The sequence below is a fragment of the Macaca fascicularis genome, chromosome 3 (assembly GCF_037993035.2).
Source record: "Macaca fascicularis isolate 582-1 chromosome 3, T2T-MFA8v1.1".
NCBI classification, from domain to species: Eukaryota; Metazoa; Chordata; class Mammalia; order Primates; family Cercopithecidae; genus Macaca; species Macaca fascicularis.
The window spans coordinates 96,720,805-96,743,503 of record NC_088377.1 but is presented as its reverse complement, the minus strand read 5'-3'; the positions used below and the strand labels follow the sequence as shown (position 1 = coordinate 96,743,503).

General features: G+C 38.5%; 1 protein-coding gene across 6 annotated transcripts in view; it reads left to right on the top strand.

Annotated features, from left to right (window-relative positions):
- Positions 1-22,699, top strand: part of BBS9 (Bardet-Biedl syndrome 9) — a 489,942-nt gene that overhangs the window by 374,255 nt on the left and 92,988 nt on the right. For all 6 annotated transcript variants that reach the window (XM_045387644.3, XM_065542147.2, XM_005549820.5 and 3 more), the window contains one exon: positions 15,630-15,812. In XM_045387644.3, the coding sequence (XP_045243579.1) occupies positions 15,630-15,812 (183 nt within the window). The remainder of the gene's footprint in view (positions 1-15,629; positions 15,813-22,699) is intronic.

Genomic DNA, 22,699 nt, shown 5'->3' with positions numbered 1-22,699 from the left:
TCTGGGATTACAGGTGTGAGTCACCACACCTGGCCAGGACAGACTTCTTTAAATAAAAATAACTACTTATGGCTTTTTTTTTTTGCTGAAATTGAGTTTTCTCTAGTAGGTGGAAGGGAAACTTGGATATTTAATAACTTATCAAAGTAGTGTTGATGACCAAGACGTTCCTGATGCACTCATCTCTGTTCAGGCATTAGCTGGTATAAAACTAGAGATATAATCTAAATATTCTGAGTATCAGGAAACTAAGATGTGACTGCTCATACCTCTCTTATCAGATGCTCTCATCCTCATATAGTCTATTTCAGCTACTTAGAAGGAAGAAATAAATACATGGGTTTAGAGGGGCCTCTTATCCAATCAAATCCAAATTTGGACATTTCAAGAAAAGATCTGTTTTATACATACCACATTTGCTTGGGTTTGTAGATTTTTCTTTATTTGCTGCGTTTATAAAGATCATTCTTTTTTCTTTTTCTTTTTTATTTTCCTGCCTGGTTTGATTTTATTTGTATGTTTTAACAGAGAAGCTTTACATGAGAATATCGATGCCAGGACCAAAACTATCATGTCCCTTTTTGTTTTATTTAATTCTAGTCTGTATTAGAATTATACATGGATATCGACTATATTTTGACTAGTTTTATAGTTGAAAATCACTTCAAAGATAGTCATTAAGAATTATTTCATAACTGTGAAAAACGTCACTATCTCACAAATGTTTATTAACCCCAGTTTCAGTTGCTCATTGAGCCACATTTCTTCCTCCATTAAGGTTCATGCAGCACCTGACACTCTAGTGGGTGCTCAATTTATACTTGTTGAAGAGATTGAATAAACATGTATTTTATTTTTTCTTAAATTGATTTAGCTTCTATTCTATTCAAAAGAAATAGACTTTATTACTTTCCCAGAATGCACAGTTTCTTTCATTGAAGTCATAATCATAATTACATTTGAAAATAAGTAACAACTTTGTGGAAGTGAATTTTCTAGCTCCATAGAGTTCTTTCAAAGCAGTGTGGACAGTGACAGAACATGGGCTTTGTTGGGTAGCCAGTCTTGGGTTTGAATCTTGCTGCATGATTGTGGACAGTGTCTTAAACCATCAGGGCCTCAGTTTTGTCACAGCCAAAGTAGATCTAATAACCCCACTGCATAGTGTCATTAGAGACCATATGAAGGAACTCATGCTTGGCCTTCAGTAGGTCCCACCTAGGAAGTATGGGGAGGGGAATCACTGTGTAAATTGGAGAGAATGCCCCACAAGGGGTAGCCAGGGCATATTCTTAGAACAGTTACTTACTGGATGAAGACACTGGGAGGTATAACTCCAAAGAAATACACACAAAATGCCACACAAAAATACATTGAATGAATTCTAAGACATTAATTTTAGAGCACACTATTGATTAGATAACTTTGGAGGATAAAAAGTAAGGCTACCATATTAAATGTGGCACGTCCTGATTTATAAACCATTAAAAGTGTTTTTCAAAAATGTGTGTATGGGTGGGAGAGGTGCCTAACAAGCAAAGGGCATTATGGAATTAAGGAAATCTAGTATTTGCTTTGCCTCACAACTAGTATTCTAGGTACTAGCTCTACTTCTGAGAGAATGTTCTGCTAGTAATATTAAGCTAATATGCTACCCTTCTAGGGTATACCAAGTGGGATTTAATTCAGTTCAACTGAACAAATATTTGTTGAGCCTTACTATGTGTTAGGCCCTATGCTATATGCTGGGGACACAGTAGTAAATAAGACGAGACACAGTCCCTGCCTTCACAGAGCTTACATGTATTAAGCAAGTCATTCTAAATGTGATGGATATAATAGAAGGGGACATACAGGGTGCTTTGAGAGAGACGATGTGGAGATTTTGTCACACACTTTGGTAAATAATGTATGTATTTTATGTACAAAATCAATCCCATGAAGAGGTATTGAAATTATTGGGATTGTATAAACTAGAGATGAAGAGGCAAAAGGAAGTGTTATTATTGTCTTCAGGTATATGACATTTTTTGAATTTTATTTTGCTTTATTAAAGGATATGTTGGGCTGGGCGTGGTGGCTTATGCCTGTTATCTCAGCACTTTGGGAGGCTGAGGTGGGTGGATCACTTGAGGCCAGGGGTTTGAGACCAGCCTGGCCAACATGTTGAAACTCCATCTCTACTAAAAATGCAAAAAAAATTAGCTGGGCATGGTGGCGAATGCCTATAATCCCAGCTACTCAGCAGGCATGAACCTGGGAGGTGGAGGCTGCAGTGAGCCAAGATTGCACCACTGCACTCCAGCCTGGATGACAAAGCAAGATTCCACCTCAAAAAAAAAAAAAAAAAAAAAAAAAAAAAAAAAAAGAATATCTTGGGTGAGTGTTTAGCCAGGGAATAATAAATAATAATAATAATGTTAACCTTTATTGTATGCTTCCTATGTGCTAGCCACTGTGACAAATACATTTTATGTTGTGTCTCATTTAATCTTCAAGCCACATACTTGTCTTTTACAAAGGAGAAAACTGAAGCTTAAAGATGTTGAGGACCCTCCTGGAGTTAAATTACCAGAGCCCAGATTCAGTTTAATCACTTATGATGAGGATGATCTGTTTTTCCATACCTGTTATAGTTTTTTTTTTTTTTAAAAATGTTTAGAGTTTATGATTACTGAAGTGGTTACAAACTCAAATGACTACAGGGCCAGGCAGGTAACATAGATGTAGATGACAAACAATAGGAGTAATGTGCAGGACTTGAATGTTGTTATGAACCAAAGGCATCCAAACATTCAAATGTAGGTTTACTTAAAAGAGGGACAAACAAAGGAATCTGTGGGCCCTTCACCCCAGAAAATCAGTTGTTGGGGAGGAGTCATTTATAGGTATTTCTCATACTCACTTAACCTGATAGCCATTTGTATAGCACTTATCATCTAGTTTAGGGGTATGTGTGTGTGTGTGTGTTGAAGGGTACAGTATGGCACAGTGGAAAATGCTTGGGCTTTGTAGGTTTTAAAGATACCTGGTTTGAATCTTGGCATTGCTGTGTGATTTTCATCAAGTTGCCTAACCCTTCTCCTCTTGGTTTTCTTCTTCTTCTTCTTTTTGAGACAAAGTCTCACTCTGTCGCCTAGGCTGGAGTGCAGTGGTGCATTCTTGGCTCACTGCAGCCTCCGCCTCCCAGGTTCAAGTGATTCTCGTCCCTTAGCCTGCTGAGTAGCTGAGATTACAGGCATGTGCCACCATGCCCAGCTAATTTTTGTATTTTTAGTAGAGGCTGGGTTTTGCCGTGTTGGTCAGGCTGGTCTCAAACACCTGACCTCAAGTGATCACCTGCCTTGGCCTCCAAAAGTGCTGGGATTCCAGCTGTGAACCACCATGCCTGGCCTATTTTTGTTGTGAGACTGTTGGTTCTTTGCAGGTAGCTCTTAAAACGCATGTATCCCTATCACTTAGCATACACTCGATGTGGCACACTACCTTTGCCAATTTAGTCACACACAAATCTTAAATTCTTTTCGGTAAGTAATCATAGCCATCAAAAAACTTGAGGTAAATGAGAATGAGTGTCTTCCCCCAAACCTCTCTCCCTGATTCTAATGAAAGTATGTCTCATGCCTAATTTTGTCACATATGAAGACATTTATTAAATAAACATTTATAAGCATGGGACAATTCATATAGCCTATACTGCAGACTGGGTGAAGGCCCAGCTGCCCTTTAGGTACTAGACTACCACCTTTCTGGAAAGGTTCCATTGGGGCAGATTGGACAATAATCAAAGGCAGCGTCTTTTTTCCCTTGTAATGGACATCAAGTAGCTAGAAATCTGCTTCCCAAAGTCAAGACACAGGAACATTTGGACCCCATCCCATCAGTGTCTTGCTGGAATTCATATACCCTATTCATGCAAAGGAGAGTCTGAGTATAAAAATATTCAGTCAATCCACATGTCTTTAATATCATCAATTTTTGCCAGTGAACCAATTCTAATATCTATAATGCTGACTATCAAACTTCTGATCATCAATCAGAATCCATTTCTGACATTTATTATGGAATGAAAAAGTCTCCAGTGTTGCTGGAGATGCTAGTAGCCTAATTCCTTGTGGTAGCACCTCTGCTTGTGGGCTTTGCTGCTGATGAGAAAGATAACCATTTTGAGCACAATCGCACTGACTCTAGAACAATGGATCTCAACCCGGGGTGATTTTGCCCCTAGGGAGACATTTGACAATGTCTGGAGACGTTTTTTGGTTGTCACAACTGGTAATGAGAGATGCTATTGGCATCTAGTGTGTAGAGTACAGGGATGCAGATAAACCTCATATAGTACCTGGGACAGCCCTGACAGCAAAGAATTATCTGGCCCCAAATGTCATTAACGAGAAGGATGAGAAACTCTTCTCTAGAGTGCACGTAAAACTGACTCCCATGCTTACGTCATATGGCTCTGTGATGTATTTTAAAGTTAAATTACAGACTTCATAACACTTGCAGTAAACTCAGCAGTAAAGACTTGAATGAATTTAGAATTCATTGTAATATAATACATGTGGAAGGTATGGATTTAGAGCCCAGTTATTTACAACCTGTAGTACACCCAATGAATATCATAGCCTGCAAAACCTTTTCAAAAATGAGAGACTTTGGTCTTGTTTACCTGGAGTATAGGCATTTACTTCGCTCGTCCAAGTAGTAGTCCTGTGAATTACCATCTTAATGGATACTCTTGTGCTACTGAGTCATCAAAATTTTAAATTTACTTTAGTATTACAAACATTCATTGAATGCCTGCTGTGAGCCAGAGACTGTAGGAGGGTACAGCAAACAATAAAATAGTCTCTGACCAGGGGGAATGTATAGCAGAGTAGAAATCGGGCATAACATATCTTCACCAAGGCAACTTCCAATTATAATGTTCCAATAGCCTGTGATTGTAAAAATAACCCACAGTTTACCCTAGTTTCACTCCATATGAAACCAGGCAGCTCTCCTCATTGCCTTTTGTATTATTTCCATGTGGTCTGAGCCATATAGACATTTACATATTTTGCCAAAGAACTACCAGATGGTAGTGGTGTAACTATTTTATCTAAGAAAGCAAAAATGTATAAAAACTACAAATATTGAAGAGAAGTAGACCCTCTGAAAAAACTAGATGTTTTAAAAGAAGATTCATAGAAAAGCCTCAACAATTTCACTCTATTGTGAAAATGTCACTTTCACCTCATAAACTCTGGAACCAAGGAAATGATTGGCAGTGTCACCAGCATTGTTGGGGTCTCCAGCCTCCCTTTCTGCCTTTTTGGGAGCGTGCCCTAACGGATCACATGTAATAATGTGTCTTAGCACTTGCTACCTTAGCTAAAGGAATGCTTTTAGGACACCCAGCCAACTGCCCATCTATCCATCATTTCCGTTCATTGGAGATGGCACTAGAGGCAGTGTGGGTGGTTACATAATTACTGACATGTCTCATGTAGGAATGTGGCCTGAAACATTCTAAACTTAGAAACTATTCAGATTAGACCTTGTAGATGTTGTTTTTGGAGAGTGATAACTGTGGCATTCTCTAGGGCTTGTAAAATGAGCTTCAACATTGCCAACCATAGATTCCAGCTTTAATAGCGATCTGTTCAATGAGTAACCATAGTCTAGAGAACATTCATTCTTCTTTTTACAGCCTGATTTCATCAATTATTATTTTTTAAATTGGGGTTTCACTTGGCTATAGGAAGATAATTTTATGGAAAGGGGTAAAAATTTGGTCAGCCAGGGGGGAAAAAAGGTAAAAATAGTAATCAGGCTTGAGATCAGTTGTATTTTTAAAACTTTATATTAGCCAAGCATTGGAGTTCGTTTCCTTTCAGCTGATTAAGTTACATGTCTATTTGGTGAATAAACTTTGCAGAAATAGCAAAATTTGTCTCTGTGTCACTTGTAAATGATTTATTGTCTCTCTCATTTAACATTTTTATGTATCAATGGTATATATTTTGAAAGTCCTAGCCAAAGTCTATATTCCAACACTGCCTACCTTTTATATTCTTCTCAGCAGAACATTAAAAAAGAAAAAAAGAGTTGTGCTATATATATTATAAAGAAATTTCTCAGAAATAATTTGTTCTTCCAAAACTGTTTTTATGTGCATTCTCAAGGCATTTTGCAAGTGTGGATTGGTGTCCGGGAAAATTGTAATCATAGACCAGAAAAACCATTGTGACTTCTAAGAGTCACACGATCATACCTTAGTGTTTTGAAGGATCAGGTAGTTTAGCTCATTAGCAGGTCTCTTTTTATGAAGACAAATGATTTTTGTGACTGAAGTTTTTTACTGAATGGGTACACTTTTGCAGTTGTCTTAATGGCTACCCAAAATGATACTATGATTAAAAATGTATTCTGGGCCGGGCGCGGTGGCTCACGCCTGTAATCTCAGCACTTTGAGAGGTTGAGGCAGGCAGATCACGACGTCGGGAGTTTGAGACCAGCCTGATCAACATGTTGAAACTCTGTCTCTATTAAAAATACAAAAAAATTAGCCAGGCGTGGTGGTGGGTGCCTGTAATCCCAGCTACTCAGGAGGCTGAGGCAGGAGAATCACTTGAACCCGGGAGGTGGAGGTTGCAGTGAGCTGAGATCACGACATTGTACTCCAGCCTGGGCAACAGAACGAGACTCCATCTCAAAAAAAAAAAAAAAAAAAAAAAAAAAAAAAAAAAAAAGTCTTCTGATCCTGGTTTTGGTTTGCAAATTTAAGCTAAATGCATGTTAAAGGGGAATCTCAGGTTTTCTTTCCCATGTGAAGTGCAATAGAATGAAATCCAGTTCACTGTCCTATTAATACAAAATAATATGGTAGCAAAAACAGCTAAGAATTAGATTCTTGCTATGCCTTCAAAGTAAAAGCCTCAGGATCCTCTTTTATGTAGTCATAAGTTCAGCACAGAGGTAATGAATTCATGTAGGTAATGAATGGATTAGTTATAAGCTTACTACCCAAATGCTTCTTACATGCCTGTCTGGCATTTAAATCATCTCCATGCCATTTCTTTTTCATTTTGAGCCCTATTTCATCGTTTTTGGTAAAAGAACAATTCTTTTGGATACAAATTGGATCATTTCATCCAAAGTAAAAGCTTAGCCCTGGTAAAATCTTTTCTTTTTTCCTTATTGCAAACCCTTTGCCATGTTGGAATCTGTAGCAAATGCCATCACAAACAACATTGTTGAGAGGGAAGTATGCCCTATTTCTTGTCTGCTTCCAATTCTCTCTTAGACTGAGCATGCGCCTTTCCACCCAAAGGGCTGCCATCTGAAAAATAAATTCATTTCAGCAGTCATTAGAGCTGTCTGTTTGGTGTTTAGGAAGCTCTGGCTAAAGGTGACCTGGAGCAATTTTTTAAAAAGTAGATGACAGATATATTGAGGTAGGTCTGTTGTTTCCATGTGACATCACTTGGGTTCCATTCAGATTGGGAGCCTGACAGTGCCTGATTCAGTGTGTCCAGGATTTAAGAAGCAGAAAAAATATAGTTGCACTGTATCTTTAAGTGGACTGACTTTGAAGTTCATCAATTTACCCAGCATTTATGGGACACCAAATGTGTACTTCGTACTGGAAAATTGTGGTCATGTTGGGGTCTTACCAGTTGATATTTTTACACTGGAATTTTCTGGGCTTTTTGAGCTTGAGTTTTGATTTTCTATGGCTTTTCATGGTGTACTTGAGAAACATTTTATTCAAATCACCAAATTTTCTAACATTTTCAGTAAGGTATAAAAGAAGAACAAGCAATGTCTGGCTCCCTAAGTTAACAAGCCTCAGAGGATTTCTAGAGAACAAGTCATACCAGGCAAAGTTGTGTGTCTGTGTGTGCTTGTTTTAATAGTATTGCTAAAGGATTGGATAAAGGGAAATCCAACGTTGAGTAACTTACAAGCTTTTAATCAGGCTTTGAAACTTGATTAAACTTAGCTGTAAAATGAACACTGTTTCATTGAGTGACCACAGAGTGAGGGTCAGGGTACAGTGCAGGGTGATCAGCTATCCTGCCTAACTTTGGGAGGTAGTAGTTGGTAGATTGCCTCAAGCAGAAGAGTCTTTCTTTTTCAATGTCATTATTAATCTAATAGAAAAAGCAGAATTTTCCTGGTGTTACTAAATTGAAATGAACCCTAAACTATAGACAATCTTAAGAAATAGTAATCAGGAGCCCAACCAATTAGAAATGAACAGCACGGATGTTCACTAGCTTTTACTGAGTATTGTCTTGTAGGTGAGAAAACTAAGTTTGAGGGAGGTGAGGTAACTAGCCAAAAGTTGTACAGCTAATAAGTAGCATTACCAGTAGTCATAGTTAGATGTGGTTGACTCCAGAGTCACATGGTTATTCCATCATCCTTAAGGTAATTAAGCCCTAGTTGCAATATGGTATGGCCATTAATTTATCAAAATTGTTGCCTAAGTAAAGATATCTTTGTGTTTATTTATTTATCTTACAGGAATTATACTTGCAAAGTATCTTTTATTCTTTTACTATTTTCACAGCTTTATTGAGATATTATTTACATATATTACAATTCAGTCATTTAAAGAATATACTTCAATGATTTTTAGTGTTATTCACAGGGTTGTGCCACGATTACCATAGTCTAATTTTAGAACATTTTAACACCTCCTAAAAGATACCGAACACCCATTAGCTGTCACTTCCCATTCCTCCTATTTACCACCTACCCCCAGCCCTAAGCAACTATTAATCTACTTTCTGTGTTTACAGATTTACCTATTCTGGGTATTTTGTGTAAATGGAATCATACAATATGTGTTCCTTTGTCATAGACTTCTTTCGTTTAGTATAACATTTTCGAGATTCATCCATTTTGTAGCATGTATAAGTACTTGGTTTCTTTTTATGGCTGAACAATATTTCATTATATGAATATGCCACATTTGTTTATCCATTTGTCTGTTGATGGACATTTGAGTTGTTTCTACTTTTTGGCTATTATAAGTAATGCTGCTATAACTATTCAAGAGCAAGTTTTTAAATGGACATGTATTTTCATTTCTCTTGGGCGTATACCTAGAAGTGGAATTTCTGGGTCATATGGTAACTCTATGTTTAACTTTTTGAGGAGCTGCCAGCCTGTTTAGCATAGAAGCTGTACTGTATTATATTTCCACCAGCAATGTACGTGGGTTCCAATTTCTCCACATCCTTGCCAGCACTTGTTATTGTCCGTCTTTTTACCCCTCTCATTTAATTTTCATAATCCTATGAATTAGCTAAAGAAAAATATTCATAATGCTCTTTTATAGATAAAACCCCCAAGTCAACAAGAATCCTATTATGTGTGCAAATAGAGGGGAAGAAGTGGCATGGATAATTCAAAACAACACATCATCCAAAAGTAATTTAAAATTTTTTGAATCAGACACTTATAGCTGTGCTGGATGTTAGAGATCATGTTTCCTACGTTTTAAAGGTGATGAAACTAGAGCCCAGAAAATGGAAGTAAATTGATGAACACTGACATAAAACCGCTTGGTAGCAAAGCCAGGACTAGAAGCTCCGTATCCTTGATTCCCAGGACATTGCCTGTTCCAGCACAGCCTATTGCATTCTTCCCTAGGGGATGTATAAATTCGTCCATATCACAAGAATGTCATTTTCTTAACTCATTCATCTATCAGGTATTGGAAGATCAACAAAGCTGAAACCTCCCACTGGGGAGCTCTTGGTAGAATTAGTTTCACATATTGCACATGATGAGACTGATATATAGGCAGAAGGTTAATGCAGGCAGTGCTTCATAGTAATGTTTCTTGGGTCAGATTGCTTGTATATGAATTCTGGCTGTACTGCTTACTGTTTGACACTTTCTGTACTTCTCTGGTCTTGTTTTTAAAATGGGAGCAATGACAGTATATACCTCACAGTATTTTTTTAGAATTAAATGAGATTATTTCTGTAAAGAGGTTAGGACAGTCCCTGGCTCCTAGATAGCCCTCAATAACTGTTGACAATTATTATTACAAAACATTAATCTGCTCAGACCACTGAAAACATTGTAATGTGAGATTTTATAGAAAATAAATGAATCATCCCTTTGAAAAAAGTAGCTTCACTAAAGGAGTTGGCATAGAAAATGTCTGTTTTCTAAAATCTTCATATTTTTGAGCTATATGGAACATAATAAAATTCTCTTTGTTAAGGAAAAACCTTAGCATGTTAGCTTCCCATTCTTACAAGTTATGAACGAATTTCCTTTATAATGTAACTTTGGGCAGTACCACGCAACTTTGTGCAGAAACCAGGCAATTCGCATGGACCTCATGTGTAAAGCTGCAGCAATAGGAAAGCATAACTAAAGCACATATGCCTATCGTGGATGTAATATATTAGTAGTGTTCTTCCTTAGTATCTTTGCTTAATTATCAAGATGAAAATTCACTGGATTATTTTATGAGGCTGAATGTATAATTTGTACATTAGTTTATATTATGTGGCTGAATGTATCATTGGCATATTTGTGTAGAAGAAAGGGCACCCAGTAGGAAATCAGAAGACAGGATTAGAATCCTAGCCCTTCTCTTCCCTTATTTATGACCACAGGCAGTGTGTTTAAATGTCTGTAAGCTTCTGTTTCCTCATCGGGAAGTGGGGGGAGAGGGGGTCAGCAGTTCCTATATCAGAGGGTTGTCATGAGGACCACATGATAATCTGGGTATGACAGCCCTGCACACAGTGCCTGGCCCACAATCAGGCCTCAGGAAATGACAGCTAAACAATGTAGTGTTTAGGCAGTGGTAGTGCCACACGTGAAATTTGGAGGCAGATTCAATGGTAAGTTTAGGTGAAGAAATTGGACGTGTCCGTGTTCACACAGTATGATTCATGTCTACTCTGCTGTTGCTGCTGCTGCTTTCCTGTAACCAATTTTAGAGCCTATCTTGGCAGCTGGAAGTATTTGGGATTAATTTCACACTCACTTTATGAGTTGAGCGTTTTCCTGCAAGCAGCTCCCTGGGCCTCTGCCTCATTACTTTGGCATCAACTGATATGGCAGTTGGACAGATATGTCCTTTGGGGTCTCCATTTTATTTGGAAACCTTCAATTTGAAAAAGCAAAGCAAAGGCCATCAACACATTGTGCTTGAGATCGTTAGCATTTATTATTTCCTAGACCCCTCCCTTTCTGTAGTTCAGTTGAACACTAGGGAACACACATCTTGCTCAGCCAGTGATGCACCCTGAAAAATTGCTCTCCCTCAAATTTAAGTCCTAGCAGCTGGTTGGCCTCATTTCTCAGTTCCAGGTGAGCGTCGAGATCTTCTAGGCCTTGGTCTCAGAGATCTGAATCCTGATGGGTGTAGTTTTTCCAGCTCTTTTTACTATGTTAATTCTGTTAAATTCATTTGGCTCTTATGGGGAACACAGTAAACCTGGCTGTTACGTGTAAAACTAAATTGAGAACATGGAGATCTGTTTAGTATTTCATGCTGGCCAGTAGGTCAGGAAGATTTTCCTTGGGGGTAATTTACATAAGGAATTGTTTATCCCACTTCTTTCCAGTTTCCGTGACCATTTGGGGATAGCAGACTCTTTCCACAATGGCACAGGAATATATCCAATGAGACTGAGACTTAGACGACGCTTCTCTCCAATTGATATATTTTGGGCCTTGCTCAGGAAAGATCCTGTGGCTTGGGCTGCTGTCTCACTGAGAAGTCATTCTTCCATCACAGCTGTGTTTAGCAAGTTGGGTGGGTCCATGAACTGACATGTTGTTGCACTTAGTGAGGATTTTCCCTTGATAGTGAGGAACGTGCGTAAAAGCATCCTTTAAGTCCAGAAAATGCCCCAAATTTTTGTTATGCTCTGATAGCTGCTTAGAGTGCAGCCTCCATCAAGTAACACCCACAGTCAAAATACTTTGTGGCTCCCCAGTGCCTACAGAGTTAAGTGCATGCTTTCACTGTGACAATTTGGTTTCTCTACAACAGTGCCCAGCTTACCTTTTTAATGTCATCAAACACTGTGCCTAAACTGGCCTTATTCAATATCTATTCTTTTTTTTTTTTTTTTCCTGAGATGGAGTCTCACTCTGTCGCCAGGCTGGAGTGCAGTGGCACAATCTCGGCTCACTGCAACCTCTGACTCCCTGGTTCAAGTGATTCTCCTGCCTCAGCCTCCCGAGTAGCTGGGATTACAGGCACACGCCACCATGCCCAGCTAATTTTTGTATTTTTAGTAGAGACGGGGTTTCACCATGTTGGCCAGGCTGGTCTTGAATGCCTGAGCTCGTGATCCGCCCACCTTGGCCTCCCAAAGTGCTGGGATTACAGGCATGAGTCACCGCACCCAGCCTTCAACATCTATTCTTAGGACAAATTGCAGATACCTCTTCTCACTGGTGTGCTAGTAAATAGTTAACAAGAGACTTTCTGGGGAAGAAGGGGAAGGGTAGGAAGACTGACTTTGTAACTTTTGTGGATTTTCATGTAGTAAATACTTCCACCATGGCTGATTTCGGGCTACCAATGTGAGGTCCGTGAATGCAGAGTTGGGAAGAAATGTAAACTGTAGCCCATTGCAAAGTGTTTCCAACATATGGATACAATAGGCCCAAATAACCTCAAGAGACCAGATAATAATAGGAAGTAATGAATGTTGAGTATTTATTACCTTTGTTTTAAATATAATTTATTTAGTTTTAAGTTTATGTGATTTAATTGTTAGTAATGGCCATGTGTAACAGCTGGCTTGCAAAATTTCTGAAAACTGAACAATAGGTTCTTTCTCCTGATGTGGGAGGAGCTGACTGAGCTAGTTCTGGCATACCATTGCTTCTTTCTCTACCTCTTCCTTCCTAAGGCCCCCTACACTCAGCTAGTAGTAGTATGCCCATCTCTGAACCTACAACGTGCATAAGGTCCCAAACAAGATTTGGAGTGAGACAGACTCCGAAGTTTGAATCCTGTTCTTTCATCTATTAGGTGATGGTCAGGCTGACTACTTATTTTGTGGATCCCAGTGCAAAATGAAAATGAGGGGCCCTTGTTCAACAGGCAGGAAGAAAGGGCTGCTAAAACAACCACTAAAATACAAAGCTTTTTGTTTTCTTCAGTACTCTCTCTTTCACAGCTTCTGATGGTGTTTTCTTATTTTCTTTTTAGTAGCTTTCTAAGTAAGAAAAAACTAAAATTTTGAATAATTAGCATGAATTTTACCATTAATTGTTATATTAATGCAGTTTTAAATGTAAGTATGATTCCTCTGCACCTGTGCATGCTCCATTGCCCCATCAATTTTACTTGCAAAATGCAAGCTCAAAAATAAAATTACTAAGAATTTCAAGGCAGAGACAGCAGAGCATTAAACAAGTTCGGGCCCGTCAAAGCTCGAGCACAGTTTGCACACCCTGCGTACAGTCCTGAGCAAATACCTTATATTTCCTGAGCCTCAGAGTTCTCATCTGTGAAAGAAAATGTCAACTAAGTTGCAGGGGAGATGTGAGGATTGAAGACACTGATACCTGTATGGCACAGGGCAGAATGCTTGGCCTGTGGCCTATGTTCAATTAATTGGAGGGATAGTTATTCACATAATAATCACAATGTTAGTGGAATTCTCCTTTATAGCCTATAGGGTCTTCCTTATGTGGTCAATATTTGCCTCCTTGACCTATTTTCCTTTCTCTATTACAAACTCTTTGAAGGTGGAGATTAGATCTGTCACCATTGAATTCCCTACAGTACTTCCCGCAAATTCTTGCACATATCTGGCATTCAGTGGGTGTTTATGACCTTGATCCTTGTATGATTTGGACTTTTTGACAATAAGCATCTGCGTCATAATGTGATGGCCCCACAATGAGGCTTAATTGGTAACATTCACAGGAAGAAAAAGAGTATAAACTCAGACTTTAACAGGAGTCCATTGGAGGTGGGGGTGGGGGAGGAACACGATTCCAGGTGTTTTGGTTTAAGGAAAGTGGGCTCTTACCATCTCTTCAAGGGGACTTCTTGAAGTAATGGGGAAGGGATGAGTTCCAAGCTCCGTTTGAGTAAAAGAGGCCCCAGGGATATTAACTCTGGCCCACAGTAATCCGTCCCTTTGCTGACTTCTTTCACACTTACTTTCTGTTCTGCACAATTAGGACATTATTATAGTAATGTTTCTTCCCACTAATTGGTTGTGTATGTATGTTTTCTTTCCAGCAAAGTATAAGATCCTTGTGGACTGTAAGATATTGTGTACTTCTTTTGAATGTAATTGGGAAGTAGCACAGTACTAGGCGCATAGCAAGTAATGCACGTTACGTTATGGTAGTCTTCATTTAAACTCCCATGCCTCCCTGTAGAGCTAAATGTGAATTGTGATTGCCTTTTATAACTCCTGCAAGCCCTCAGCCAAGTGGCAAAGAATCTTGGTCACCCCAGCGATTTCAGGCAAGGACCTTCAGTTGCTCTGTCTACATCTCTTTTCTAGTATCTCCGAGACACTCTGAGGGCTCTTTCTGTACAGCCCCTCTCCCAACATGGAATTTGGGAGACCACACAGCTGTACATTCTACTTGTTTGAATGATGATTTTTTAACAAGCCCTTTGAGCCCGTGTCAATAAACCATGAAATATCACCAAATGGATCATCTGCACCAGACTTCTGAGACTCATCTGAACTCCGGTCTCCCAAGCTGGTGGGGGCTTGTAGAAAGGAGCTCATATGGCCCTGGCTTTTACTAATGCTGTTCTGGGGACCGTCAGACGCCTTGAGCCTCTGCGGCAGTCAGTTCATTACTTTTAATGAGCACAGAATTCACCAAGACATTAAACTAAAATAAAACACCAATGGGCAGTTTTGAATGTTTCATCCAATTGTTGCTTTAGTTCTTTTTTCCACAGGATTATTCAAAAGGATGAAAAAAAGTCAATTCTACTCACTCCTGCCAATTTTATCCTAAGTAGATTTGGCATTGAAAAGCTAACACACCCTGAACTTTTTTTTTTTTTCTTTCAGGTCCCTGTGGGCTGGTGCCTGACATTTGTGTTAAAAATGACATTACTCAACTGGTCAAATGTTTGAACATTATCTACCTTTTAAATATAATAAAGAAATATTAGATATCCCATTACCATGTAGCATCTAAAGACTAATATTAGAGGAAGACAATGTTCTGAAAAAAGTGTAATGAAGTTATTTTGAACTACAAGGCAATTATTCTTCTGAGAATGTTTAAACTGATTAATTTATGTGGCTGGTAATAAAGACTGTGATAACTTTATTTGAGGTTACTTATATTACCATATATTGAAGAAGGTCAATAGATGGCAAAGCAGACACTGAACCCTGTTCCTGCTAAGCTTATTTCGTGGATATTTTCCACTTCTGGCCATATGGATTTGGAATTACTGTGGGCATTTTTTTTTTTTTTAAAGAAGGAAGTGAGCAGATGAATGATAACTCTTTTATTACTCAACATAGCTTGTGTTTGTGGAAGACAAAGTTCATCAAGTTGTGGTAAAGAAAAACAAAAGTGTGCCAGACGTAATTTGTTGAGGGCTCAAGAATTGTGAAATTATCCCTAACCAAGGTTTGTAATATCTGCAGGTAATCGCTCTAGCAGATGCAGTGGAGGAAAACCAAGGCAATCTGTTCCAGTCATTCACCAGGCTGAAGAGTGCCACCCATTTGGTGATTCTGCTGATCGGGCTGTGGCAGAAGCTTAGTGCTGACCAGGTTGCGATTCTGGAAGCGGCATTTCTGCCGCTACAAGAAGACACTCAAGAATTGGTAAGGACCTGAAAGCCTATGGTGGGAACAGCCAGCATTATTGAAGTTTCAGTTTTGGGAAGATATCACATGGCTATCAGGTTTTCTAAGGTATCAAATAAGGGTTTCATTTTTTACAAAAATGCTGTTTTCCTTGTCTTTAAACCATAGTACAAATGTCAAACAAAGGCCTTTTTCTGTAGAGCTATTTTAAGAATAGGTATATAGTCAATTTTTATGTGGTCCAGTCTACTTTTTATGTGTTCTTCAATCACTTAGAGGCCAGGGAAACAGTCATTTGACAGTCTGGATGACGGCAGTAACCTTCAGATTAGCTAATCCTTTCCTTTTTCGCCAGAGAAAACACTTCGGCCATTTTAATTTGCTCAACCTTCTTAAATTTAAGTGTCACTTCAAAGGTTAGAGAGAATGGAGATAGCCTCGCTAAAACTGATGTGAATAGTTCCTTACATTTATAGAGTTCTTTATGTGTAGTTTATAAACTGTTTTACCCTTAATCCTAGAATAGGCAGTTTAGATTGAAAAGAGAAAAAATGAGGGTAGTATTTGGCATTTTCAGGAAAGGATTATTTAAATTAAAACATCTGAGATCCTTTGAATTGTAGAGGTATATGTGACCACCACGGGCCATTCTGGGGGACTTTTTGTGTGCTTTTATTTACCAAAAAAAATACATGTCTCGGAAATTACGAGACCCTTGAACTTAGTTCTTCGTATTGGAGGAAAACATTTCAAGGGGAAATCATTTCAAATCCATTTTAAAACCTAGATTTGAGAACTAAAAATAGTAATAGTAAAACTAACAATTTTTTGAGTGGTTATTAGGTCCCAGGTGTTATTTTAAGTGTTTTGTAAGAATTATTTACTCTTAAGCATGGGCCAATGAGGTAGTTAAAGTACTGTTTCCATCCCCATTTTACCTATGGGAAAATTTAGGCTTTAAGAGTTAAGTACTTTTCTGAAACCCTGGCTGTAGAGCCAGGATTTGGACACAGGTCTGTCTGCCTATATTTTAGTGAACAAGATCATGAATGTAATTTTCAAAACCACAGTTTTATTAGCTGAATTGAATTTTCTACAGTTAGGTCAGATGATTGTCAGATTAAAAAAAGAAAAAGAAGCAGCTATATTTTATGTGCTAACCAAACTGTTAATAAGTAAATTGGAAAAAGTTAGAGTATACATTTTTGGGCTGGGCATGGTGGCTCAAACCTGTAATCTCAGCACTTTGGGAGGCCAAAGTGGGTGGATCACCTGAGGTCAGGAGTTTGAGACCAGCCTGACCAACATGGGGAAACCTCATCTCTACTGAAAATACAAAATTAGCTGGACGTGGTGGCGCATGCCTGTAATCCCAGCTACTCGGGAGACTGAGGCAGGAGAATCGCTTGAACCTGGGAGGCGGAGGTTGCAGTGAGCTGATATCGCGCCACTGCACTCCAGACTGGGGACCGATCTAGACTCTACCTCAAAAAAAAAAAAAAAAAAGAATACACATTTTTGTTTAGTGGTGAATGATATATTATAAGTTGATTGACAAAATTGCAACTAAAATTGACCTTTGAGAAACTAGAAATGGAGACACAACTGTAATACTAGAAAATAAATAATGGTTAGGATTATATTAATAAGAATAATAGCTGTCACTTATGAACTCAGATTTCGTAGTCAAACAGGTTTGAGTGACTTCATTTATTGGTTCCATCACTTAGTGACAAAATCACTGTGGTTCAATTTCTTAACTGTTCTAAATCTCTCTTCTGTAGCTGTAAGATGGAAACAATAATAGGACCTACCCAATAAGTTGTAATAGGAAGTAAATGAGATAATTAAATAGAGTGCTAAAGGTTAGCAATCATTACTAGAAGTGATTTGTACATTTTATGTTTATTATTTATTGTCCTCACTAAAGTCATGCAAGATCAGTTTTGTGTGTGTGTGTGTGTGTGTGTGTGTGTGTGTGTGTGTTTAGACAGAGTCTTGCTCTGTTGCCCACATTGGAGTGCAATGGTGCGATCTCAGCTCACCGCAACTTCCGCCTCCTGGGTTCAAGCGATTCTCCTGCCTCAGCCTCCCGAGTAGCTGGGATTACAGGCACATGCCACCATGCCCAACTAATTTTTTTGTATTTTTTGTAGAGACAGAGTTTTACCATGTTGGCCAGGCTGTTCTTGAACTCCTGACCTCAAGTGATCCACCTGCCTCGGTCTCCCAAAGTGCTGGGATTACAAGGCATGAACCATCACACCTGGCCCAGTCTTATTAACTTTCCATGGTTATTTGTCCATCTTCACAACTACACTTAAGGGGAATGATAATATCTTACTCCTTTTTGTGTCCTCAGTACCTGGCACAGTGCCTGAGCACAGAGCAGTCAATATTTGTGGTGTAGATGAACGAAGGAAAGGGTGAAAACTAACAAATGGTGACCTCGAAGAATAGATGCAGTGGATGTAATCTGGAGCATGAGGAAGCGAGTCAGGGCCAGCTACGTAATTTGCGGGGCTTAGTGCATAATGAAAACACAGACCTCCTTGTTCAAAAATTAGGGGAAAAGGTGCTAAAGTGCTATTAAAACAGGTACTAAAAGCAAAGCATTTTTCTTTCTGTGGTGTCTCTCCTGACTTGTCATGGCGTTTTTTATTTGCTATTTTATGTTCTAAGTAAGAAAAATTAAAAATTTAAATTGTTAGTGTGAATTTTACCATTGGTCTTTGTAATGTGCAGTGCCTCTTTGAAATACAAATATGACAGCATTAGACTCATATGCAGAATCAACAAAATTACACAATTTATATTTTGTAGCTTGTACTTACACATGTGTTTTGTTCTTATAGAACTGTGGAATCACCAGACTTAACTTTTTATTTCATTTGTTGATGTGTGCCTATCTTCCTGTGCTCTCTACCTTCAGCTTACTGATGAGAAAGGAAGAACTGAAAGGGAAAGGAACTATGTATCATTCTTTTTCTTTCCTTCTATGTTATAATTTTAACTGTAAGTGACTCGGTAATAGAGGGGAAGTAACAGGAGTAAGAAAAGATACAATGGGCTTCTTCAGTCATTCCTGTTGCTTTGAACTCTGTTGCCTTTCTTCTTTATTCAAAATGTATCTGGTTCTCATGGAAAGCCTCTCAGGGCTACCAGTGTCCCCACTTAATCAGTCTAGACATAACATGCCGTCCTTTGAATTGCTTTGAGTCTCCCTGAACCCCTATTCATCACGGGGCCACAGGAATTCAGAGCTCATGGGGCTACATGTGAATGAGGCAGAAAGGAGAAAGGGGGCATGCATACTGCATATATCTTCCCTTTTCATACATGTGCTTCATTGCTCCATCATAGTTCATTTAGGAAACACAAGTTCAGAGGTAAAATTATTAAAAATTTCAAGATGGTGACAACAAAACATTAAGCCAGGCAGGGCTGGTAGGTGGTCCCTCTGAGCATGAGCCCCTTTGTGACTGCAGAGCTTGAATGCTCATGAAGCTGGCCCTGAAGCATGGTTAAACTCAAAGGAAGACCTTCCTAGAAATAAATGTTCTAAATGTAGGAATTGGTACCCAGAAGAGATTGTGGTATTTCTTACTTGAGAGATCTTTAAAAAGTCTTATTCATCTGGGAATATATAAGCATGCTTATCCCTGTAGGCAGGTGAATGGACTTAGTCTCTTCTGAAAGTCCCTTTCTACCCTGCCTGTACATTCTCCACTGTCATAGCCCCCAAAACATGTAGAAGAAAATTCTTTCAACTCTCTTCTGAATTTGGTGAGATTAGAAGGTATGTATACTCATTATGTCTTTGGAGTCATTAATGAGACAAGACATTTGATAAAAACATAACTTGGAGAAGAATGAATCAAAAAAGACATTTTAATACTGCTTGTTATGCTCTTCATCTTTAATTAGGTTGTGGTATTCGCTTTGGACTTATACTGTTGAGACAGCTTATACATCTTGAGAAAAAAGGAATCCTTTTTCATTCTTTAAGACATACGCATGCAGTATGTGGTTTTGACATGCTAGTTCACAATCCCCCACATTATGCCTTTAGACCTCACAAATAAATGTTATATGATGGGTATCCCACTGAGATGTGAAAATGAAATATGCAAACCTGAAATAACTTGGAAGAAGGGTGAGGCAGGGAAGAAAGGACTCTCTTACCAGAATGTTGAAAATATATCCCATATTGAAGTTATTATGATACCACAAAAATCTGAATGTAATTTAGATGGTTTGGTTGAGGGTGGATGGCAGAGTACACATGTGAGGGGGAAAACTTTAGACATGTGGACAACATTTTCAGAAGAGCCTCTCAGCTCAAGGTCACATGTCCCCACAAGTATTGAGAGGTGAAAGAAAGTGCTCAGATGATGTTTTGTTTATGTTTCAGACAGCACTGTGTAATGATTTGTTGTTATTTTGATGGCATGTGTTAAAAGGCAGCCAAATGCAATAGCCAACTCTGGGTATTTTCTCTCTAATGACATCAGGTTCACAATGCAAAAATATTTAGAATGTGCTATTGCTAATGAAAAGTAACGTTCTCCACTCTATATTGACAGTATTTTGTTTAAAATGCCGCTTCATTTGGAGCAGAATTAATCGTTGTCTGTGATCTGTCTCTTTAATAATGCCTTTCCATTTTTATCACTCCTCAATACTATTTTGGGGCAAATAAATGCTGGTATTGCAGACTGTTATAAGTAAATTTTTAAAGGTGCTCAAAGTTATATGTGCCAGATGTCTTTTTGTAGGGATACCCCTTTTCATATAGAAGAACATTAAATGTTCTATTTGGTGTCTCCTAAAAAAGCTCTTACCCTCGGTTTCGTTTGATAACCTACTATTGTCCCTACCATCTTCCTGTGATGGTAAAGAAGTGCCATCCAAAATAATGTTCCAGCAGAGTATCAGACTGGCCAATTTTAAAATAAATTGTTTTCATATCTTTCAGATTAGGAGCTGGGGATATTTCAGGGTATTTGAATTCTCAATGCAAAATTTAAATGTGTCTCGATTGACCCTCTGTTTGCTTGAAGTTCTATGGAAAATACTTTATCTACTAAGCCCAGTGAGGGCTGTGCTACTGGTTTGAGTCTGAGAGAGTGTTTAATTGTGATATTACACACATCTCCCTCTAATAATGCTGCACAGAAGCCTAAAGATGCAAAACCATCCATACTTCAGGATGACCTGATAGGACAAATCTCTTTACTCATTTATTCATTCAGTGAATATCTTAGCACATACTACGTTTTAGGCAGTGTTCTAGGCACATAGCATACCTCAGGAAGCAAAACAGACTTAGAGCCAATCCTCTGTGGATTTACTTTAACATTGCAAGCAAACATTCTAGTCCTGTGCTGCCTAATATGATAGCCCCTTGCCACGTGAAATTTAAATACAAAGAAATAAAATTAAGAACACACTGGCTATATTTCAGCTACACAATAGCCACATGTGAATGAGTGGCTACCACACTGGATAGCCCAGATATAGGACATTTCCGTTATTGCAGAAAGTTCTGTTGCATAGCATTGTCAGTCATCAAGAGAAAAAACATCTTATCAGTTGAGTTAACCACCTCAGCACATTTTGACACACTAATGAAAGTAGGGTAAGATACTGACATTAAGTTATACCATGGTGTTTGCATTTGCAGTACTTATTTGTGATATCCTAGGTTCAGCCTGTTCAGATTTGCAATAACCAGACACTTTTAGGAAGAAGAAACTTCTTTGGGGAGATGTATGCATATAAGAGAGGCAAGAAGCTGGCACAAGTGCTGCTGTTACTATTCCCCATGTGGCCTTGGTAAACATTGTAACCATGTTGAATTTTTTTCTGTTGAGCCTGCACATGGTCTCAGAATCCTTTTGAATACAACATTCTAAGTGGTCACTGTCACTTGGAGTTGGTATGTAGATGAATCCTCTTTGCCCTTCCTGATCTCTGTACAAATCTGCTTCTCATTATCTTAGTAAACAGCTTAAATGACTAAGATTCTTCATTCAGCTTATGGCAAGAGAACAAGGAGGAGCAGTATTGATATTTCCAAACTGCCTGTATCAGACGTCTGTTCTAATATTCATTTATGCTCACCTGACTCCAGAGGAATCTCTAATGAAAAGAGCAATAGTTCACTGATTTGGGGACCTGATTGCGTAGAATCCTAGAGTTGGAAGGAATTGGTTAGCACATTGTTTAGCATTATGCCTGACTATTTCTTTTCTTTTAAAGTACATTCAATGTCTTTAGTAGATATTATCTATAATTTGAAGAAGGAAAGCTTTACTGTGTTCTTAAGGGTTTAATAGTTACCTTCCCTAGTACTGAACTTAAAAATCCCCTGGGAAAGTTAGGATGGAAATTTACATCAGTGGGGGAAGGAGACTTGGGCCTTCAGCCTTATTTCTTGATTGATTATCCCTTTTACAAACTGATATGGAAAGAGAAACTTATTTTTAACATGTTCAACGTGGTTCATGTGAGAAAACAGATGTTTATAATAGGAAATGCTATTGTGTGGAGGGAATTATCAAAGCTCGCTTACAAAGTTGAGAGACTTTTACGTCATAGGTCAGATTTGATGTAAGGGCCATTGTGCTTGCTGTCTGGGTTGAGTGATGACTGCAATGGCTAATCATTGCCATTATTAATGACCTCTTCTTAAAAGGCAAACAAAAGGAGGAAGTCTGGTGTCAGTATTAAGTCTGCCTTTGTGACTGTTAAAGTATCATCCCAATTATAACTGTCTATGGGAACATAGTGCAGAAAGTAAATATTTTGGTAATTCCCATGATCTTAGCCAGCAAGATAAACATGAAAGAACTAGTTTCATGTTATAATGACCACGTACCCTGTGTTGCTGCTAGTGAGAT